The 16,101-nt window shown below is 58.6% G+C and overlaps 1 protein-coding gene across 2 annotated transcripts in view; it reads right to left on the bottom strand.

The window, feature by feature from the left end:
- PPP1R37 (protein phosphatase 1 regulatory subunit 37) overlaps nt 1-16,101 on the bottom strand; it is a 44,433-nt gene that overhangs the window by 7,709 nt on the left and 20,623 nt on the right. Inside the window, exons 3-5 of one of the 2 annotated variants that reach the window (XM_029243560.1) lie at nt 1,372-1,469; nt 528-573; nt 199-299 (exon numbers count right to left, since the gene is read on the bottom strand). In XM_029243560.1, the coding sequence (XP_029099393.1) occupies nt 199-299; nt 528-573; nt 1,372-1,469 (245 nt within the window). Of the gene's footprint in view, nt 1-198; nt 574-1,371; nt 1,470-16,101 lie in introns of both variants that reach the window. The other variant, XM_029243552.1, reaches the window with a different exon arrangement.

Raw genomic sequence — 16,101 nt, 5'->3', positions numbered from 1 at the left:
CCCTTCTCTGGGCCTCACACACAGTCCAACATCCCCCGCTCACTCTGGCCACAGTGGACATCTCCCCAGTCTTGTCCCTCAAGAGGCCCCACCCAGCCTTGGTCCAAGGGGGTTCCCTCCTCCTGCCATGCCCTCCCCCCAAACCTCTAAGAGGCAGGGAGCTCAGGGAGTGGGTATGGGCAGTGGCAGGCTGCTCACATCTTCGTCCAGGTTCGTCTGCTCCAGATCCACGACCTTGAACTGCAGCCTCTTGAAGACCTCTTCCAGGGCCTCGCAGGTCTTGTAGTCGAGCTTCTCACCTGGGACGACATGGAGCGCCGTGTGCGTGCACATCAAGAGTCCCCTTGTGCGTGTACACTTGCGTGTGGGTTGAGGGGCTGGGTGGAGACACGGGCTCCGGGCCAAGCGGGGGAGGAAAAGTCCTTTGCCCCTCCCCACGGCTCGCAGCACCTGCCTCACCTCAGGAAGGGCGCCCACACCTCCCTGCCCGCTACCCAAGGGCCCCCCGGCCCCGTCCAGACACACACCTTTCAGGTCCAGACAGTCGATACGGTGCCCGAGGTCCGTGAACTCCTGGGAAAGCAGAGTGGATGGTGGTTAAGGCAGGAGGACACCTGCAGGCGCCAGGCTGGACCTCCCTGAGAGTGGGGCAGCCGGGGCTCTGAGACAAGCAACCTTGGAACATTCTGGAATGAGCCATCCAGAGGGAAGGCACTGAGGCAGTGCTTTACCAGCACGACCAGGCTGGACAGGTGGCAGGAAAGGCACCTGTGAGAGACGGCTGGGGGCGAGCAGGCCAGGCGTACAGCAACACCCTAGTCATATAAAAACGGAACCTGCCCTCGCGTCTGTGTACCTCTAGATAGTGACTCGTTCTCTATTTATAAAGGCACAGAAAGTCCAGGGGACGAAAACCCCGAGCTGTCACCAGCGGGGACTCCTGGGGCATGGGACGTGGGCAAGAAGTGAGAAACAGGTTTTGCTTTTTATATCTGTAGTATTTTAACTTTTTTTTCAAGTCAGAGAATATACATTACTTTTGTCATTCAGACTTTTAAATTTTGTATACGTGGCTTTTCCCCTGGGGAGGAGAATTGCTTTGGGGAGTGGAAGATTCTTGACAAGTAATTTCCTACTTCACATAATTCTGTACTGCTTAAATATTCAGGAAGAGCCCGATTACTTTCACAGTTGAAAAGAGGATTTCCAGAGACATATTTATAGTCCCCTGGCTGGCCGACCAGGCTCGGGGTGGAGGGAATGCTCTGTACACCCTCTCTTGCCCGGAGGGCGCTGGGGGGCGGGGTGAGGGCAGCTTCACCCCAGGCACTGCCCCCCAGTACCCGCCACGCCCCCAGCACGCGGCATTACCTGGAGCTGCCTGAGGAGCTTGGGGATCTGCCTGCAGCTTAGCTTCTGGCAGGCCTGCTTGTAGGCACCAAGGACCTCATCCACGGTCACGTTCTGGGCTGCAGGCAGAGAGGACCCAGGCCTGTGACTTTCCACACCCTGGGCCTCTTTCCCCCACTCCCGCCCACTGGCCTGTGCTATCCCCCCTCCCCCTCAACCTCCACGATAAACCTTCCTTCCAGCAACCCACTGAGCTCAGTCCTGCCTTGAGGTGCCTCGCTGTGACTGCTGCTCTGGGGAGGTGTCCCCGGATGGCCCCAAACCAAGCCAGCGCCACCCTCCCCAACTCCCCAAGGCTCCCCAAACACCTTCACGTGAACATTACACAACTACTATCATGCCATTTTTCTACTTGTCAGCTGTCTCCCCCTCTAGACTGCGAGTCCCCGAAGGGCAGGGCTGGGGCTGTCTTGGTCACCACTGTGTCCCCAACACCATCCAGCACAGGGCCAGGCCCAGAGCAGGTGTTTTGATCTGTGCCGGGTTTTTTTTGAATGAGAGAATGAAACTTCGACCTTATTAGGAAGTGGAGCTCAGAAAAGTGAAGCACCTTGCCCAAGGCCACACAGCTGCTAAGCGGTGGAGCCGGAACTCAGCTCTTAACTGAGATGCCACGTGGCTTCTCAGACTCCCCGCTCCCTCAACAGCGAAATATTCCCGGACGGTACTCAGGACGGGGCTTCCTGTCCCAGGGATATGGCAGCCGTCAGAGTCCCTGACACGGCCCTGGTGCCCCATGGTTACAGGCAGTGGCTCCCAAAATGAACAAGGGGATGCAGCCCAAACCCAACAAATGCACAGCCCTGTCCTCGGGAAGCTCAGGGCCTGTCACCACGTGGAAGGTAAGGCTGGCCTTTGTCTGCACAGATTTGCCTTTTTTGGACATTTCACAAAAATGGTGGTAAACAGTATGTGACCTCTGGTGGCCAGCTTCTTTCTGGAACATAACAATTTTGAGTTTCGGTCCCTTTGTAGTGCTACGTAGTAACTGTCAGATGTATGCATTTTGTTTATCCATTCGCCAGGTGAAAAGATATCTGTATTCTTTTCAGTTTTTGGCTATAAGAGCTTGGATTTTGTGCTGGGGCAACCAGGAGGGCAGGAAGAAAAGGCTCTGAGCAGGGGAGGGACAGGGTCAGGCCTGGGAGCAGAAAGCTCTCAGGGCCAGCCGAGCAGCAGATGGGCCAGTGGGAGCCCCTGCTGAGCTTCTGGGCAAGCATCTCTGAGAGGATGCTCCCTCTGGCCACTGCTCTGGCCGGGGGCCGTATGCCCCGACCTCATCAAGCAGCACCCTGTCTTCCAGGGAAGGAAAGCTGCCTCCCTGGGGTCAGGCAGCTGGTAAAAGGCAGAGTCAAATATTTGCTCTAGAACTCTCTCCACTGTGTTGGGTGGGGCTGCTGGAAGAAAGAAGCCGACAGAGGCCCCAGGCTTCCCAGAGGTCAGGCCCGGTCCTCTGCCCCTCTCTTCCTCCTTGGGTGGAAGCAGGCGGGGTGGAGCCTGGGTGAAGCTATAGGTGATCAGCAGCCTTCCCCAGTGTCAGCTGCCCCCCTGCAGGCCTAGCAAGGGAGCTCTCTCTGACGTGCAATCGTGTGCCTGGTGGCTCCCAGCTCTTGGGGGCGGGCGGGGGAACGGGAGCTGGCCTGCAGCTGCCTCAGGGAGTCCAGCCAAGCAGGTGCCACTGACCCCCAGGGGGTCCATGAACTTGAGTGGGGAAAAACTGCCTTTTTATTTGCACTAACTGAACTGAAATGAAATTCAGCATTTCCTTCTTACTAACACAGCACAAAAAAGAGAGAAAAAAGAAATATTGTTTAGCAGACCCTGGGACTCTGTCCTCAATAGAAATGGCAGGTGTTTTCACATCACATAACAGTTTTTGTAGATTCTGAATGCTCATCACTACTTCGGAAGTCATTCGAGCTGCTGCTACATCCCGTTATCTCAGGTGTCAACAAGGAATAGCATAATTACTAGATCACGATTTTTTAAATATTTAATAAACTGTATTTTAACTGATATCCTTTGTAATCCTACTTTTTGCCTTTAAAAATCATCACTCCAAGAAAGGGTACACAGGTTTTATCAGATGGCCCAAGAGACACACTCCCTTCAGTAAAGGCCCCCAGGCCAAGGTGGGGTTGGCCTGCTCGTGTCAGATGGGGATGAAGTAGGGTACTGGGTACACGTGGGGTCGTCACTAGCAGTTCTCGGTGTCCTAGACCAGGGGTCCCCAACTCCTGGGCCACGGAACGCTACCGTTCCACGGCCTGTTCAGGAACCGGGCCAGCGAGTGAAGCTTCATGTGCTGCTCCCCGTCACCCACATCACCGCCTGCACCATAACCCCCACCCGCTCCACCTCCGGTCCGTGGAAAAAGTGTCTTCCACGAAACCAGTCCCTGGTGCCAAAAAGGTTGGGGACCGCTGTCCTAGACAGTCTACAGGGAATAAGAGCCCTAAGCAATCTCTCAAACTGCAGTTGGTCCTTTAGGTGTTCAGCTCTGACATCCCTTCCTCCAGGAAGCCCTCCCTGACCGCCTAGGACTTTCAGCTCCTGAAGTCCCCTGGGATCCTGCCCAGTGGGTCGGTCTTTGTTCTGACGAGCCTCCTGGTGAGTTCAAGGCCCAGGGTCTCTGACCTTGCCACCTCCATACCAGCCACAGGTACCATCCAGCCACCCCTTCAGCCAGGTGCCCATGGTGTTTGGATGCAGGCACAGCCTCACACAAGGTCACAGCCAGGGTTCGGGGCGGCTGCATCTGCCCACTCCTGTACAGCAGGGGAAGCTGAGAGCAGGGGGTAGGAAAGATGGACATACTCAGAGACATGGGGGTCCAAGGCCCAGAGCAACTGGAGACAAGAATGACAAGTGCATCTTGTCACTTTCCTCTGATGCTGAGACACATGTTCAAGGTGGGGACAGCACTGGGGAAAGACACTAAAGGAACAGAAGCGGGGGTTCAGTCGGTGCACTGTGGCGTGGGCTTGGCAGCCTGCAGGCACCCCAACCCTGTCTCGATTTCCCCAACAGCACCACGAGCACGTCCCCAGGCCTGGCCCGTCACCAGTGGGCACACGCGAGTGTCAGGTGGGTCGGGAAGAACCTCGCAGTAATCATTACGTATGTGTGTGTTTCATTCATATACTAAGAAAAAAGAACTATCACATCAAAACCATCACTTGGAAATGAATGAGATGAAACATATTCAGATTTTTTAAATGAACCAATTAAAAAAAAAATGGTAAGGAAACGGCAGTACAGGTGGTTCAGAGAAATAACATGGAGCATCGAGACAGCACTTCCGCTGTGCCAGGTGCCACCCAAGCACTTTATAAGCTGGCAGGGCTGGCCCAGGCCGGCTGGCTCAGCCCCGGCCGCCACACACTTGTTCATTTGTGATGTTGTGACGAAATCATCAAGACCTCTACCTCAGGTCATCCGCCCTCGACTTGTCCAGCCTTAAGCGAACCACACAGGCTGCGGCGAGTCAATGGGCCGCTCTCCCGGGCCGCAGTGGCTCCGAAGCATGGGGCCCAGGCCTCCAGGCTGCAGCTCGGCACCCACAGACATGCATGTGTGCCCGGTCTACCCCGAGGATTCAGCGTGCGGGCGGTGAGCTGGGGAGGAGGAGGGCCGCCCGTGCGGTGTGCTGGCTGGACACTAGGGGTGGGCCGGGCTGGGAGGCCCGAGTCGGAGCTCTGGGGCCAGGTTCCGGAGGGCGGGGCTGCAAAGTGGTGAGGGCCCCGCTCCAGCCCGAAGTCAGGGGGCTTGGATCCTGGCTCCTCCCTCCCGTGCTCTGCGAGCTCGACCTCGGGAAGGCCCTCCCCGGGCAGCATCTCACGCTGCCCACCGGAGACGGGGCATCTCGTAGCACGGTTGAGAGCACGGGCTCCGGAGCCAGAGCGCCTGGGGCCGAATCCTGGCTCCCAACTTAAACTCCGTGACTCCGAGCAAAGCGATCTGACCTGGCGCCTCAATCACCTTACCCTGGAAACGGGTAAGTGTGGTGACTGAGTTATTTAGCACAAGTCCATCCCTCAGACCAGGGCTTAGCACACGCCCGTGAGTGCTCACCAAAGGCTGGCCCTCACTGTCGTGCTGCGTCCCCCACTGGAAGGCAGGGACCCAGAACAGACTTGCTAAAGCACCTGTCCAGCGACGGAATGGTTGGCGAGACCAGGAGGACACGTACGTGAGTGTGTGTTCCCTCAGCTCCCAAGGCCACGGCTCCGAAGGTCCGACTTCCAGTCGGGTACCCAGCACCAGTCCTTGAGAGCCAGGAGCGGCAGTACTGGAACGCACACCCAGGCCTGTCTTGCTCTGTAACTGGAACACGGCTTCATTCTCACATTACCTTGACAGGCCTGAGCGGGAGGCAGGGGCCGGGGCCAAGACGAAGGTTTGAGCCCTGGGGAGGGACGCTGCTGTGTGCAGCGGGCACCAGTCTCCCAGGAAGAGGCTGTGGGGCAAGCGGAGACTGCTCCCCCTCCCACCTGCCCTCACAAAGGGACAGACAGAAACCCGAGGCCAGGCATCAGGTGACAGGCAGAAAAGTCTGTCTCTCCTTTGCACACAGGTGCAAAGGCACCCACAAGATGCAAGGACAGGTTGGGCACCAGGGGGCGATGACTCAGGCCACCCCTGCCAGCCTGGAGCTGGTACTCATTCAAGTGGGAGTCAAAAACCAGGAAGCAACAGTGGGGGGTGGGGACGGAGTGGGGACAAGGGGGTAGGGGGCCAACTCTCACTGCTGGGGCTTCAACAGCTAGTTGGAGACACGCATGAGACAGATACAAATACAGCGGTGGGCAGTGGCCCCTGGGAGGGGAGGTGTGACAGGGTGGGAACAGGCTTGGCAGGATCCCGGGCACCAGAAGGCCAGCGTGGCAGGAGGCGGAGGCGGGAGGCGACGGGGACACGGCCTCAGGAAGGACTTTGCTCTCAGCGTGAGACAGGGGCCACCGGGGCTGGTGCAGAGCAGCGCCAGGAACTACGTGAGGTCTAGGGAGGATTGAATCTGTAGGAGACCAGGGTTGGGGAGGGGGAGCCCACTGGGTCCCCTAGCAGGGAGGCCGCCAGGCCTGGGCACGCCAGAGGTGACGAGCGAGGCTGAAGCTACTGGGCGGCCCAGAGCCAGGCCTGGGTTCTAACCCCCTCCATTAGCTAACCGCAGGTGGCCTTCACTCCCCAGGGCCTGGCCACTGCATCAGCAGAGCCTACCCTGGGAGGCTACCTGCCACGCCCTTCCTGCCCCAAGAGGGAAGGGCGCCATCGCCGTCACCCCACCTGACAGTGGAAACTGAGAGTCTCGTGGCAAGAAGCTGGGAGCTAAAGCCTACACCCCCAGCAGTCCCCCAGGCAGACAGCGCGTCAGGCGTACAACCTGCCCCTGTGGTGAGGCTGCCCTGGCCTGTGAAAGCACCAACCGGCCCGCTTCACCTCCTGCTTCCCTGGGTAGATGGGCACTGGTCCCACCACCTCCCTCATGACGCCATCCCAGGACCCCAGGGGGGGACGTCCACGTTACCTCCACTCCCCACTGTCCTCCCAAAGCCCCTGTCACAGTGACTGACCCGTGTAGGGCCAGCCACAGCCCCTCCCAGGGCCTGTGCTGGAACTATCGGGAAATAAGAGCTCTCTGCCCGCAGGGGTCGCTGAGGTCGCCTCCCACTTCTGGAGCTGCTGGCAGCCACCCTGGCATCCACCAAGAGGAGAGAACCTCCCGAGAACAAAGCCGACTCACAGGAAAGGTGACCTCAGAGGTGAAGAGAGACAGAGTCCCGACGGACGACGACGTCTGAGACCCTGGATCCAGCGAGGCCTGAAGTGAAACTATTCAAGGCTCCTCAGGTCCGTAAGCCAATAAATATCCCCTTTCGGCTTCAGCCCCTTGGAGTTAGGCTTCTAATCCAGGATGCCAACTTAGATAGTGTCTTGCTATCCATCAGTAAATACTGCCCGAGGCCGACTGCATGCCAAGCTCTGCGCTGGCACTAGGAGGACAGGGAGGCTCTGACCGGGTGCCCTGCCCTTCAGGGCTTCTCACCTGCAGAGAGGGGCATGCAGACGACCCAGGGAGGCCCTCGAAGGGCGCTGTGAGGGCTCCGGACTGAGCTAGGAGCCTTGTCCATGAGCGGGACCCTCCCCCCACCACCGGGCACTGTGCTCTAGCCTCACCCCACTCTTCCCTTTCCTCCCAGTGCAGGCCCAGTGCTTCATCACACCTCATTCTCTCCCTCCTCCTATGCATCACACTCTCATTTCAACTCTCGGCTCAAGGGTCCCCTTCTCTAGGGAGCCCTCCATGACCCCCCAGCTGGTCAGGCTCCCTCCTCTGGGCTCCCCCATCTCAGCCCTGCCCACACTGAACTGTCACTGTCTAAGAGACCCGTCTGTCTCCCCCGACTGGACTGGGAGCCCCAGGGTTGTGGTCCATGCGTGTCCCCAACATTGCCCAGAACAGGGCCAGGCACAGAGAGGGCACCAACATAGGGCGAAGGAGTGACAGACAGATGGAGGAGCTCTCATCTGGCCAGTGTCCCAGGCCTCAAAGGTACACTGAGCCCTCTTGACATTGCTGGGCAGGGGGTGGGCGTGGGGGCCTGCTCCACGTGCAGAAGACCAAGGAAGCCCGGAGAAAGGCGAGAGGGACGCCAAGGCCCAGACCCGGCCAGAAACGACTCATTCTGTGAGGCAGGCTCTCAAATTCAGAGCGCTCCCGGTACAGAAAGGTGCAAGGTGCTCGTTACTGCACCCCAATTCCCTGCCAGGCATCCTGCCAGGCACCCTGTGGCTGGATCTTTAATCCTCATCAGAGCGCCGCAGAGCAGAGATACCCCGAGCGCACTACCTATCAACGCACGGAGGAGGGACCCTCTGGGGATGCTGACCGGTCTCCTAGGGTCATGCAGCGGGGAAGGGGTGGGGTGTCAAAGCCAGGACTGTTCCCGTCTGACGCTGGTGCCCTGCGGTCCTCAGGCCCCTCAGCTTCAGGCTGGACACAGGGGTCTGGTGGGCGGCAGAAACGCAGCCTTCTCTAACAGAAGGACAGGGAGGTTGCCAGAGGGATCCGTCTTTCTCTTTGTGGTTTCTGGGGCCTGGAGAGCCAGTCCTGCCCTGAGCAGGGACGCCCTCCGGGGTTTCCCCACAGTGCCTGCTGAGAAGGGGTCTCCACAGGACATCCACAGGTACCGGTGGCTTCAGGTGAGAAGTGCAGGTGTGGGACAGCCTTCTCCCCTCCCCCAAAGTCCCCTAGCAAGCAGCCACCAATTCCCCCACATGCTGGCCCTATCCCAGAGCCCCCGTGTGGACAAGGAGACAAACCCAGAAGCATTCGCAAGGCAGCATCACCAGCCGTGAGAGGGAGTGAGGAGGGATCACGGAGGCATGGAGGACAGGCCGGCTGGGATCTGCTGGGAAGAGAGCATCTGGAAACGTCTCCCAGAGAAGGTCTTGAAGAGTGAGACAGCAAAGGGGGAAAGGCATCCTGGGCAGAGGGAGCTTTGTGGACAAAGTACAGAAGCAGAGACTGCACTGTGCGTCTGGGTGGTGAGCTGCAGGACTGGGAGGGTCCAGGGTATGTGAGAGGACGGGGTAAGCAAGGAGGCTGCGGGAGGCCACCCATGGAGGCCTTAGCCGCTGAGCATGGACTGGGGGTGTCTTCCTAGAGGTGCGAGGGCAGACCCGGCTCAGGGGCTACAGTAGTCAAGGTCCCCACCCGATCTTCATCAGTGACAGAGCCACCTGGATATAAGGCCTCAGGGCCTTTGCACCTGCTGCGCCTCTGCTCAGAGCACTCTTCTACCTTATATCCTCATGGTTTCCTCTCCCTCCCTGCCTGCAGGTCTCTGCTCCAACACTGCCTCCTCGGAGGCCTTCCTCGACCACCCTACAGAAAACAGCCCCCTTTGTCCTTGTCCATCCCTGTACCCGGCTTCGTTCTGTGTGGCGCTTCTCACGACCCAACGTAAAGCTTTACGATCTGTATGTGTGCTTATGCTGCAAGCAGGGCAAGGATGTTACTGCTTTCGTTCCCTGGAGCATCCCCAGAAGGGCACGTACTGGGTGCACAGCAGGTGCTGAACATTTGCTGACAGGGCAAATGAATGCAGAGGCTGGGGCAGGCGGTGGGTCCTTGAGGTCAGGAGGACAGGCAGCTGAGTCCCCAGCTCTGCCCAGGCCAGCCGGTGAACTCAGGGAAGATTCCTTCTCTCTCGGCGCCCCCTGCTCAGGCAGTGAGGGTGCGCGCAGGATGAGGTCACAGATGTGCCTGCTTGGCCCAGAGGAGCCACTCCCAGACACCCCCTTCAGGGGCCCTGCTTCCTGCGCTCCGCAACGCCACACACATCCCTGCCACGGCCTGGGCCGCCCCAAAGGTGGGGCGCGGGCAGGACAGAGGCAGAGCAACGCAAGGGCTCCTGGGGCCCCAAGTAGGGAGGAGGCAAGGGAGCACCCACAAAGCTGTGGGCGGGGGTCCCACCGCCGCTGCAGACATGAGGCTCTGCGGCCCCTGTCTCTGCAGAGCCACGTGTCTTATGCTGCCCACGCGCGGCTCTTCCTCATTCCCTGACCCGTGTTGCCCTGGGCACAGAATCAGAGTGTGCGGGGGCCCTCAGAGGCTTCTCAAGACCAGGCATTTCTCACGGGAGTACTTCACTCGGCCAGGCCACGGCTACTCAAGGACTGGTGGGCAGCCACAGAAGGATGCCATGGAGCACCCAGCATCCAACTGTGAACGTCCAGAGACCCCAGGGGACCAGGCATCACACCGCTGCTCACCTCCGTCCATGGCCGCCTCCAAGGTCATTGCCGTGAGAACCCTGGGACGCGGCTGTCATTCTTCACTGTGGCACTGGTCATTTTTCCAGGGCGGGGCAGGCACTCTCAGCCCCTTCCCTGTATTTGAGGAAGTGCCTACCTTAGGTGTGCAGCTGCCCACTCCCACCCCTCCTAGGCCTGGTTCTCTACCTGCCTGGTGACATCCTCCCGCCATATGCTCCTCTGCTATGAGTCCTTCAGGGATCCGTTTCTGGGCCTGCAACCGAGAACACAGGCCTGACACGCGGGGAGACAGAGGCGCCGAGGAGGAAAGTTCCTCAGCCCGGGGGGTGGGGGGCATTTAAATCCAGGTCCGTGCTTCTGACCCCATCCCTCCAGCCAATGCCCTGCATTTCCAAACGCGGCCTCCCCACCCCGCTCCACGCCCAGAATCCTCTCCGGCGCACAGCAGAGAAGGAGGGGAGGGAACACACCGTGTGCAGGGGCCTCTCTGGCGCTTGGTAAAGCCATCGTTTTGCACCTACCCCCAGACAGACTAAGGGATTTACGAACCTGATCTCATTTACGCCTCCTAACAGCCCTGAGAAGTAGGGCTTATAGCCCACTGCCTTCCAGATGAGGCCTGCAAATGGCGAGTCACCTGCCCAAGGACGCTTTTCCAGCTGGAAGCGGAGGCAGGAGCTGGTCCCATATGCCGTCCTCCTGCATTCCCTACCGCTGGGCTGGCTCCTCGACTGGGGAGGGGCCTTTCGCTGTGGGAGCTCACTGAATTCCCCATTCTGCCCCTCCAAGAAGGCCTCTTCCACTCCATTCCCCAAAGATGGAAACTGAGGTGCAGAATTCTTACACACTCAGTGATTCTCAGAATAAAGAGAAATTCAAATTAAACGGAAGTATGCTGACAGATTTTTCACCTACCAGAGAGGCCAACACCCACGAGCTGGACAGCACACGCTGGGGACCGTGGGAAGCAGGCGCGCCCTCGAGCAGCGGTGTCCCCAGCAACCGGTACAACCCCTTTTGAAAGCAATTTGGCTACACCAGTCAAAACTCCAAAATACAAATGCACGTACCCTTTGCTCCAGCCACGCCACTCCTGGAGATTCATCCTACAGATACCCTTGCAAAGGTGCAAACTTATATACCTATAAGGTTACTCATGGCAGCACTGTTTGCAAACAGAGACCTGAACTGACACCAGTACCTATCAGCAGGGGAGCAATCAATACACCCTGGTCCACCCGTGCACAGGAACTCTCTGAGGCCACAAAGAATGAGGCAGCTCTCTCTGAGCCAATAGGGAACAACATCTAGGACACATCAAGTGAAAGAGCACAGAGCAGGGACTTCGCTGGTGGTCCAGTGGTTAAGAACCTGTCTTGCAATGCAGGGGACGCCGGTTCAATCCCTGGCCGGGGAACTAAGATCCCACGTGCCACGGGGCAACTAAGCCCGCGCGCCACAACTACTGAGCCCACACACCACAACTAGAGAAGCCCACGCACCACAACAAGGAGCCCACGCGCCGCAACTAAGACCCGACGCAGACAAAAATAAAAAGCACAGTGCAGAACACTGTGCTGGTGAACGCCACCTTTCAGGAAATAAAGGAAGAAAACAAAAACCCGTGCTCGCTGTTAGCGTGCAGACTAACACAGAGATGGAGCGGCAAGCGAAGCCACTCAGGAATCAGAGCAGGAAGGCTCCCAGTCGCTCCACTGGGCTTCCTGGCAGCCCCCAAAGCCACGTCCTGGGGTGGGAGCCTCCTTCGGCGGGGGGAGGCTGTGCTTGTCCCCGAGCACCACATACAGCCACCCACCATGTGCAGGGCCACAAGAGAGCACGGTCTCATCCTGGCCCGGGGGGAGATGACAGCAGAGGAACAGAGGTAGCTGGCTTGGGGCGGAGTGTCCCCACAGCTTCAGAAGCAACTCAGAAAAATGTACAGGTGAGATGATCAATATCTAGGATATTTGCTGCAAAATAATGGGGGTGGGGCAGCACGGAGGATAAAGATCGGTCACATACTGGTCATTACTGAAGCTGGGAAGTGGGTTCATCTGGGTCATTATACTCCTACTGTTGCATATGTCTGGAAATCTCTGTAATAAAGTTAAAGGGCGGTGCGGGAAGCAGCCGCTCAGAGCTGGTGGTCCACATGGGGCCCAGAGGCAGCATTTGGGATGGGAGGAAAGTCTGGTTCACGCCTGGGGCTGGAAGCTTGCGTTAGGCCAAGGCCAGCCTTTCACGACAACCTTAATTACAAAGCCGGGCCTGGCGTCCAGTGGTGGCGGTCACCCTGGGTGGCTCCCGAGGGCCTGGCCCAGCAGGTACTCAGGGAATATGGCCTGGAGGAAGGAAGGAACGCAAACCCGGGCCAGGGACAGGACAGCTAGATGGAGGGGTGTCATGGGGAATTTGAGGCACACAATGAGGGGGAGGGAGGGGGACCAAGGGCTCCAGCGCAAGCCTGGTGATGGTGGCATCCCTGAGCTCTGCAGGGAGCCCACTGACAGTGACATTTACTATGCTGTCACCTCGGGCAGCCCCTTCATGTGCCCTAGCTGAAGCCTCACAGTCCTCCAACCTAAGACAAAGAAAAGGAGGTTCAGAGAGGTGGCGACACGTGAGTGACCACGCAGGCCCCGCACTCCACGGGCCCTCCTCTTTCACTGCTGGGCCACTACGGCCTTCAGAGTTGGCCAAAGTCAGCTCCACGGCTACCCACCCGCCAGGAAGAAGCGTCCTTGGATGCCCCCGTCCACAGCAGTTACAACCCCTCAGGCTTGGCTTCCGAGCCCACTGCCCCTACAGGACCTGTCCCCTGCCAGGCTGGGGACTCCCCTAGGACCCGGCCAAGATCAGTACACCGCCTGTTCCCTTAGGGTGCTCTGGGGGACAGCGGCTGGGTGCCAGGAGGGCTGGACACAGAACGAGGGCAGTGATGGGCCCAGACGGAGGGGAGAACAGCCAGCGGGGATTTCTAGCAGCTCGGCCTGTTCGGAAAAACTTCTGCCTGTGACTCCTCAGGAAAAGTGAAGGGACACCGGTCATGAGTTATTCTTCCGAATGACGAATCACTGAGGCTTCCCCCACCCCCACCAGCCTTACAGCAACTCAGAGGGTCCGAGGGAGCGCAGATCACGTCGAGGGTGGAAGCAGTAACTTTCCCAGCAGCGCATGCCCACCCAGCAGAGACGACGTTGCCAATGGTGATGTCAAGCTCGATCTGTCCCGGAGCCACACCAATGCCAGGGGCCACTCTAGGGCTAGCTCCTCTGGAAGGGAAGGGGGCTGCCACCCGCCTCACTCCAACCAGCCTGGTCTACGAGGCTGGGCCTTTTCCTGGGCGGCCCCTCTGCCTGTCCCTGCCAGAGCTGAGGGGGGGCTGAGGTGATCCCCAGGTGGTGTGTTTGGGTTTGCACCTTCAGAAGCACACGCCAGGGCGGGCTGCGCATAGAACCCAGTGAGGATGCGCAGGGACACTCCAGGCAGATACCCCAGGGAAGGGAAACCCACCACCTCGCAGTCCCTGCCCTTCAGACAGGCGGGCACGTAAGGAGCTCATGGTGACCGTGGCAAGGAACAGGCTGGGCTCTGGTCCTTTTTGTCTCCATTGTCTGTCCCTGCACTGGGACTGAAACGGCCAATACCTGCCCCAGGATGAGGCCCCCTGACTCAGCCCTGCAACGGGCTCACCCCATCCTCCCCGTCACCGCCCGCCCCCCAGCCCTAACCTTGTTTGCTCCTGCCTCTAGGTCCGCGGCTCAGAGAGCTCCCCCTCCCCCAGCTCTCCCTAACCTGTTATTCGGGTCTCAGCTCAGAGGTCACCTCCTCTGAGAAGGCTTCTCTGGCCCCTTTCTTTTTTTTTTTAAACAGGCAAAGAGTGAGTTTACTAGCTTAGGATCTCCGGCCCCTTTCTAAAGCAGCATTCCCCCACACCCATTATTCTCCACTACCTCCCTCTGAGTCCTCATGGGACACACCCGATCTGTACCTGTCTGCTTGCTCACTCTCCGTCCTAGACCAAGGGCTCCCTGAGTCTAGGGACATCCCTGCAGTGAATGAATGAGATGACTTGCTCTGTGAACCGAACAAAGCCTCCCTTCCCTTCTCCCCAGAGAACCACGTGACAGAGGCAGGAAACCACACTGTACCCTGGACAGGAGGCCCCTCCGAAGAGGCTGGGATGGCCAGTCCTTTCCTCTCAGGCCCCGTGTCCCTCCCCGGGCCTGCTAAGGGGCCGTGATGCCCACAGCTTCCGGGGTGACAAGAGTGGTCTTCCCTGCCCCCTCCTGGGAGGGAGGCATCATGACTCGGGGAGCCGGTGCCACCACCATGTGCTGCAGGATGGCCAGCTGCAGGGGTCGGGCTGGGCTTACATCACCAGCCAGGAGCCGGGCCCCCAGCCAGGAAGAGGGAGGACCTGCCTGCTCCACCGGCCTGCACCCTCACACCTCCATCCGGACCCTCCAAGCTGCCTGGCCCAGCTGAAGATCCTGTTACAGAAACACGTGCAGTCAGAAGGTGCCTGCAGCTTTCCAAGTCACATATGACTTACCTGGGCCCACCAGGGAGCCTCACACTCAGTAGGAGTCTGATAAAGCCAACAGTGCTCGAGGGTGAGGGGGGGAGTCAAGGCCTCAATCCCTGGGTCCCCAGTTGCACAGGGTGCACTAAGGACCCAAGAGCCAGCTGTGTGACAGGTAACTTTTAGTTCTAAAGTGTTACTACTAACAACTGCAAACACATAGCACTTTGCTAGTGTATTACTTCACTTACTGCTTTTTTTTTTTTTTAATTTATTTTATTTTAATTTAATTTACTTTTTTTTTTGGCTGCGTTGGGTCTTTGTCACTCTGCGTGGACTTTCTCTAGTTGCGGCGAGCGGGGGCTACTCTCTGTTGTGGTGCGCGGCTTCTCACTGCGGTGGTTTCTCTCGCTGCGGAGCACCACGGGCTCTAGGCACGCGGGCTTCAGTAGTTGTGGCACGCGGGCTCAGTAGTTGTGGCTCGCGGGCTCTAGAGCGCAGGCTCAGTAGTTGTGGCGCACAGGCTTAGTTGCTCCGCGGCATGTGGGATCTTCCCGGAGCAGGGCTCGAACCCGTGTTCCCTGCATTGGCAGGCGGATTCATAACCACTGAGCCACCAGGAAGTCCCCACTTACTGCTTTTAACAACCCAATGAGGTAGGATTTACTCCCCATGTGAAAAATACACCTGAAGCAGGAGAAGTTAAGGAGCCTGCCCAAGGTCACAGAGCCAGTGAGGGAGGAGCTGGGGTTCAGGTCTAAGCAGTCTGGCTCCACAGTCTGCTCTTAACCAAACCTGACCACCTTTCTGTCCACAGCCACTGTTTGAGGTACGATATCCCTCCCCCACCCTTTCCAGAAGAGGAAACCAACCAAGGCCCAGGGAGGTGGAGGACTTGCCAAGGACAAACAGCCCGGACAGAGACGAGAGCAAAGACAGGCCTGAGTTTGGAGTCCAACTCATCAGATTCGGGGAGGGGGTGGGACAGTCCGAGGTGTTTGATGTTCTTACCTAAGCCACGTACTGGCCCACCGGCCCCATCGTGTTCTTCTCTGTCCCGGCCCTGGGCTCGTGTCCTCCCACCCCCTTGTGTTGGCAGCCTGGCTGATTTGTCTCTCTCGACTCCCCTTCTGGACCGCGAGCCCACGAGGAGGGGCCACGTTTCCCTTGGCCCTGCTGCATCCCCGGCACAGGTCCAGGCACAGAGCTCAGTACTGGCTGACACCTGAACCACCAAGGAAACACGTCCAACCCTGGGTGGGTGGAGCCTAACAACACCCACCCAACACAAGTGTCCAAGACTGTGCCTCTGACTGAGGGCTTTCTTCTGGGTGGGTGTGTGTGTGTGTGTGTGTGTGTGTGTGTGTGTGTGTGTGTGTGTG

The sequence above is a fragment of the Monodon monoceros genome, unplaced genomic scaffold, assembly GCF_005190385.1.
Source record: "Monodon monoceros isolate NGI ecotype Baffin Bay Population unplaced genomic scaffold, NGI_Narwhal_1 Super_Scaffold_10, whole genome shotgun sequence".
Lineage (NCBI taxonomy): Eukaryota > Metazoa > Chordata > Mammalia > Artiodactyla > Monodontidae > Monodon > Monodon monoceros.
This window is presented reverse-complemented; position numbering and strand designations above follow the sequence as displayed.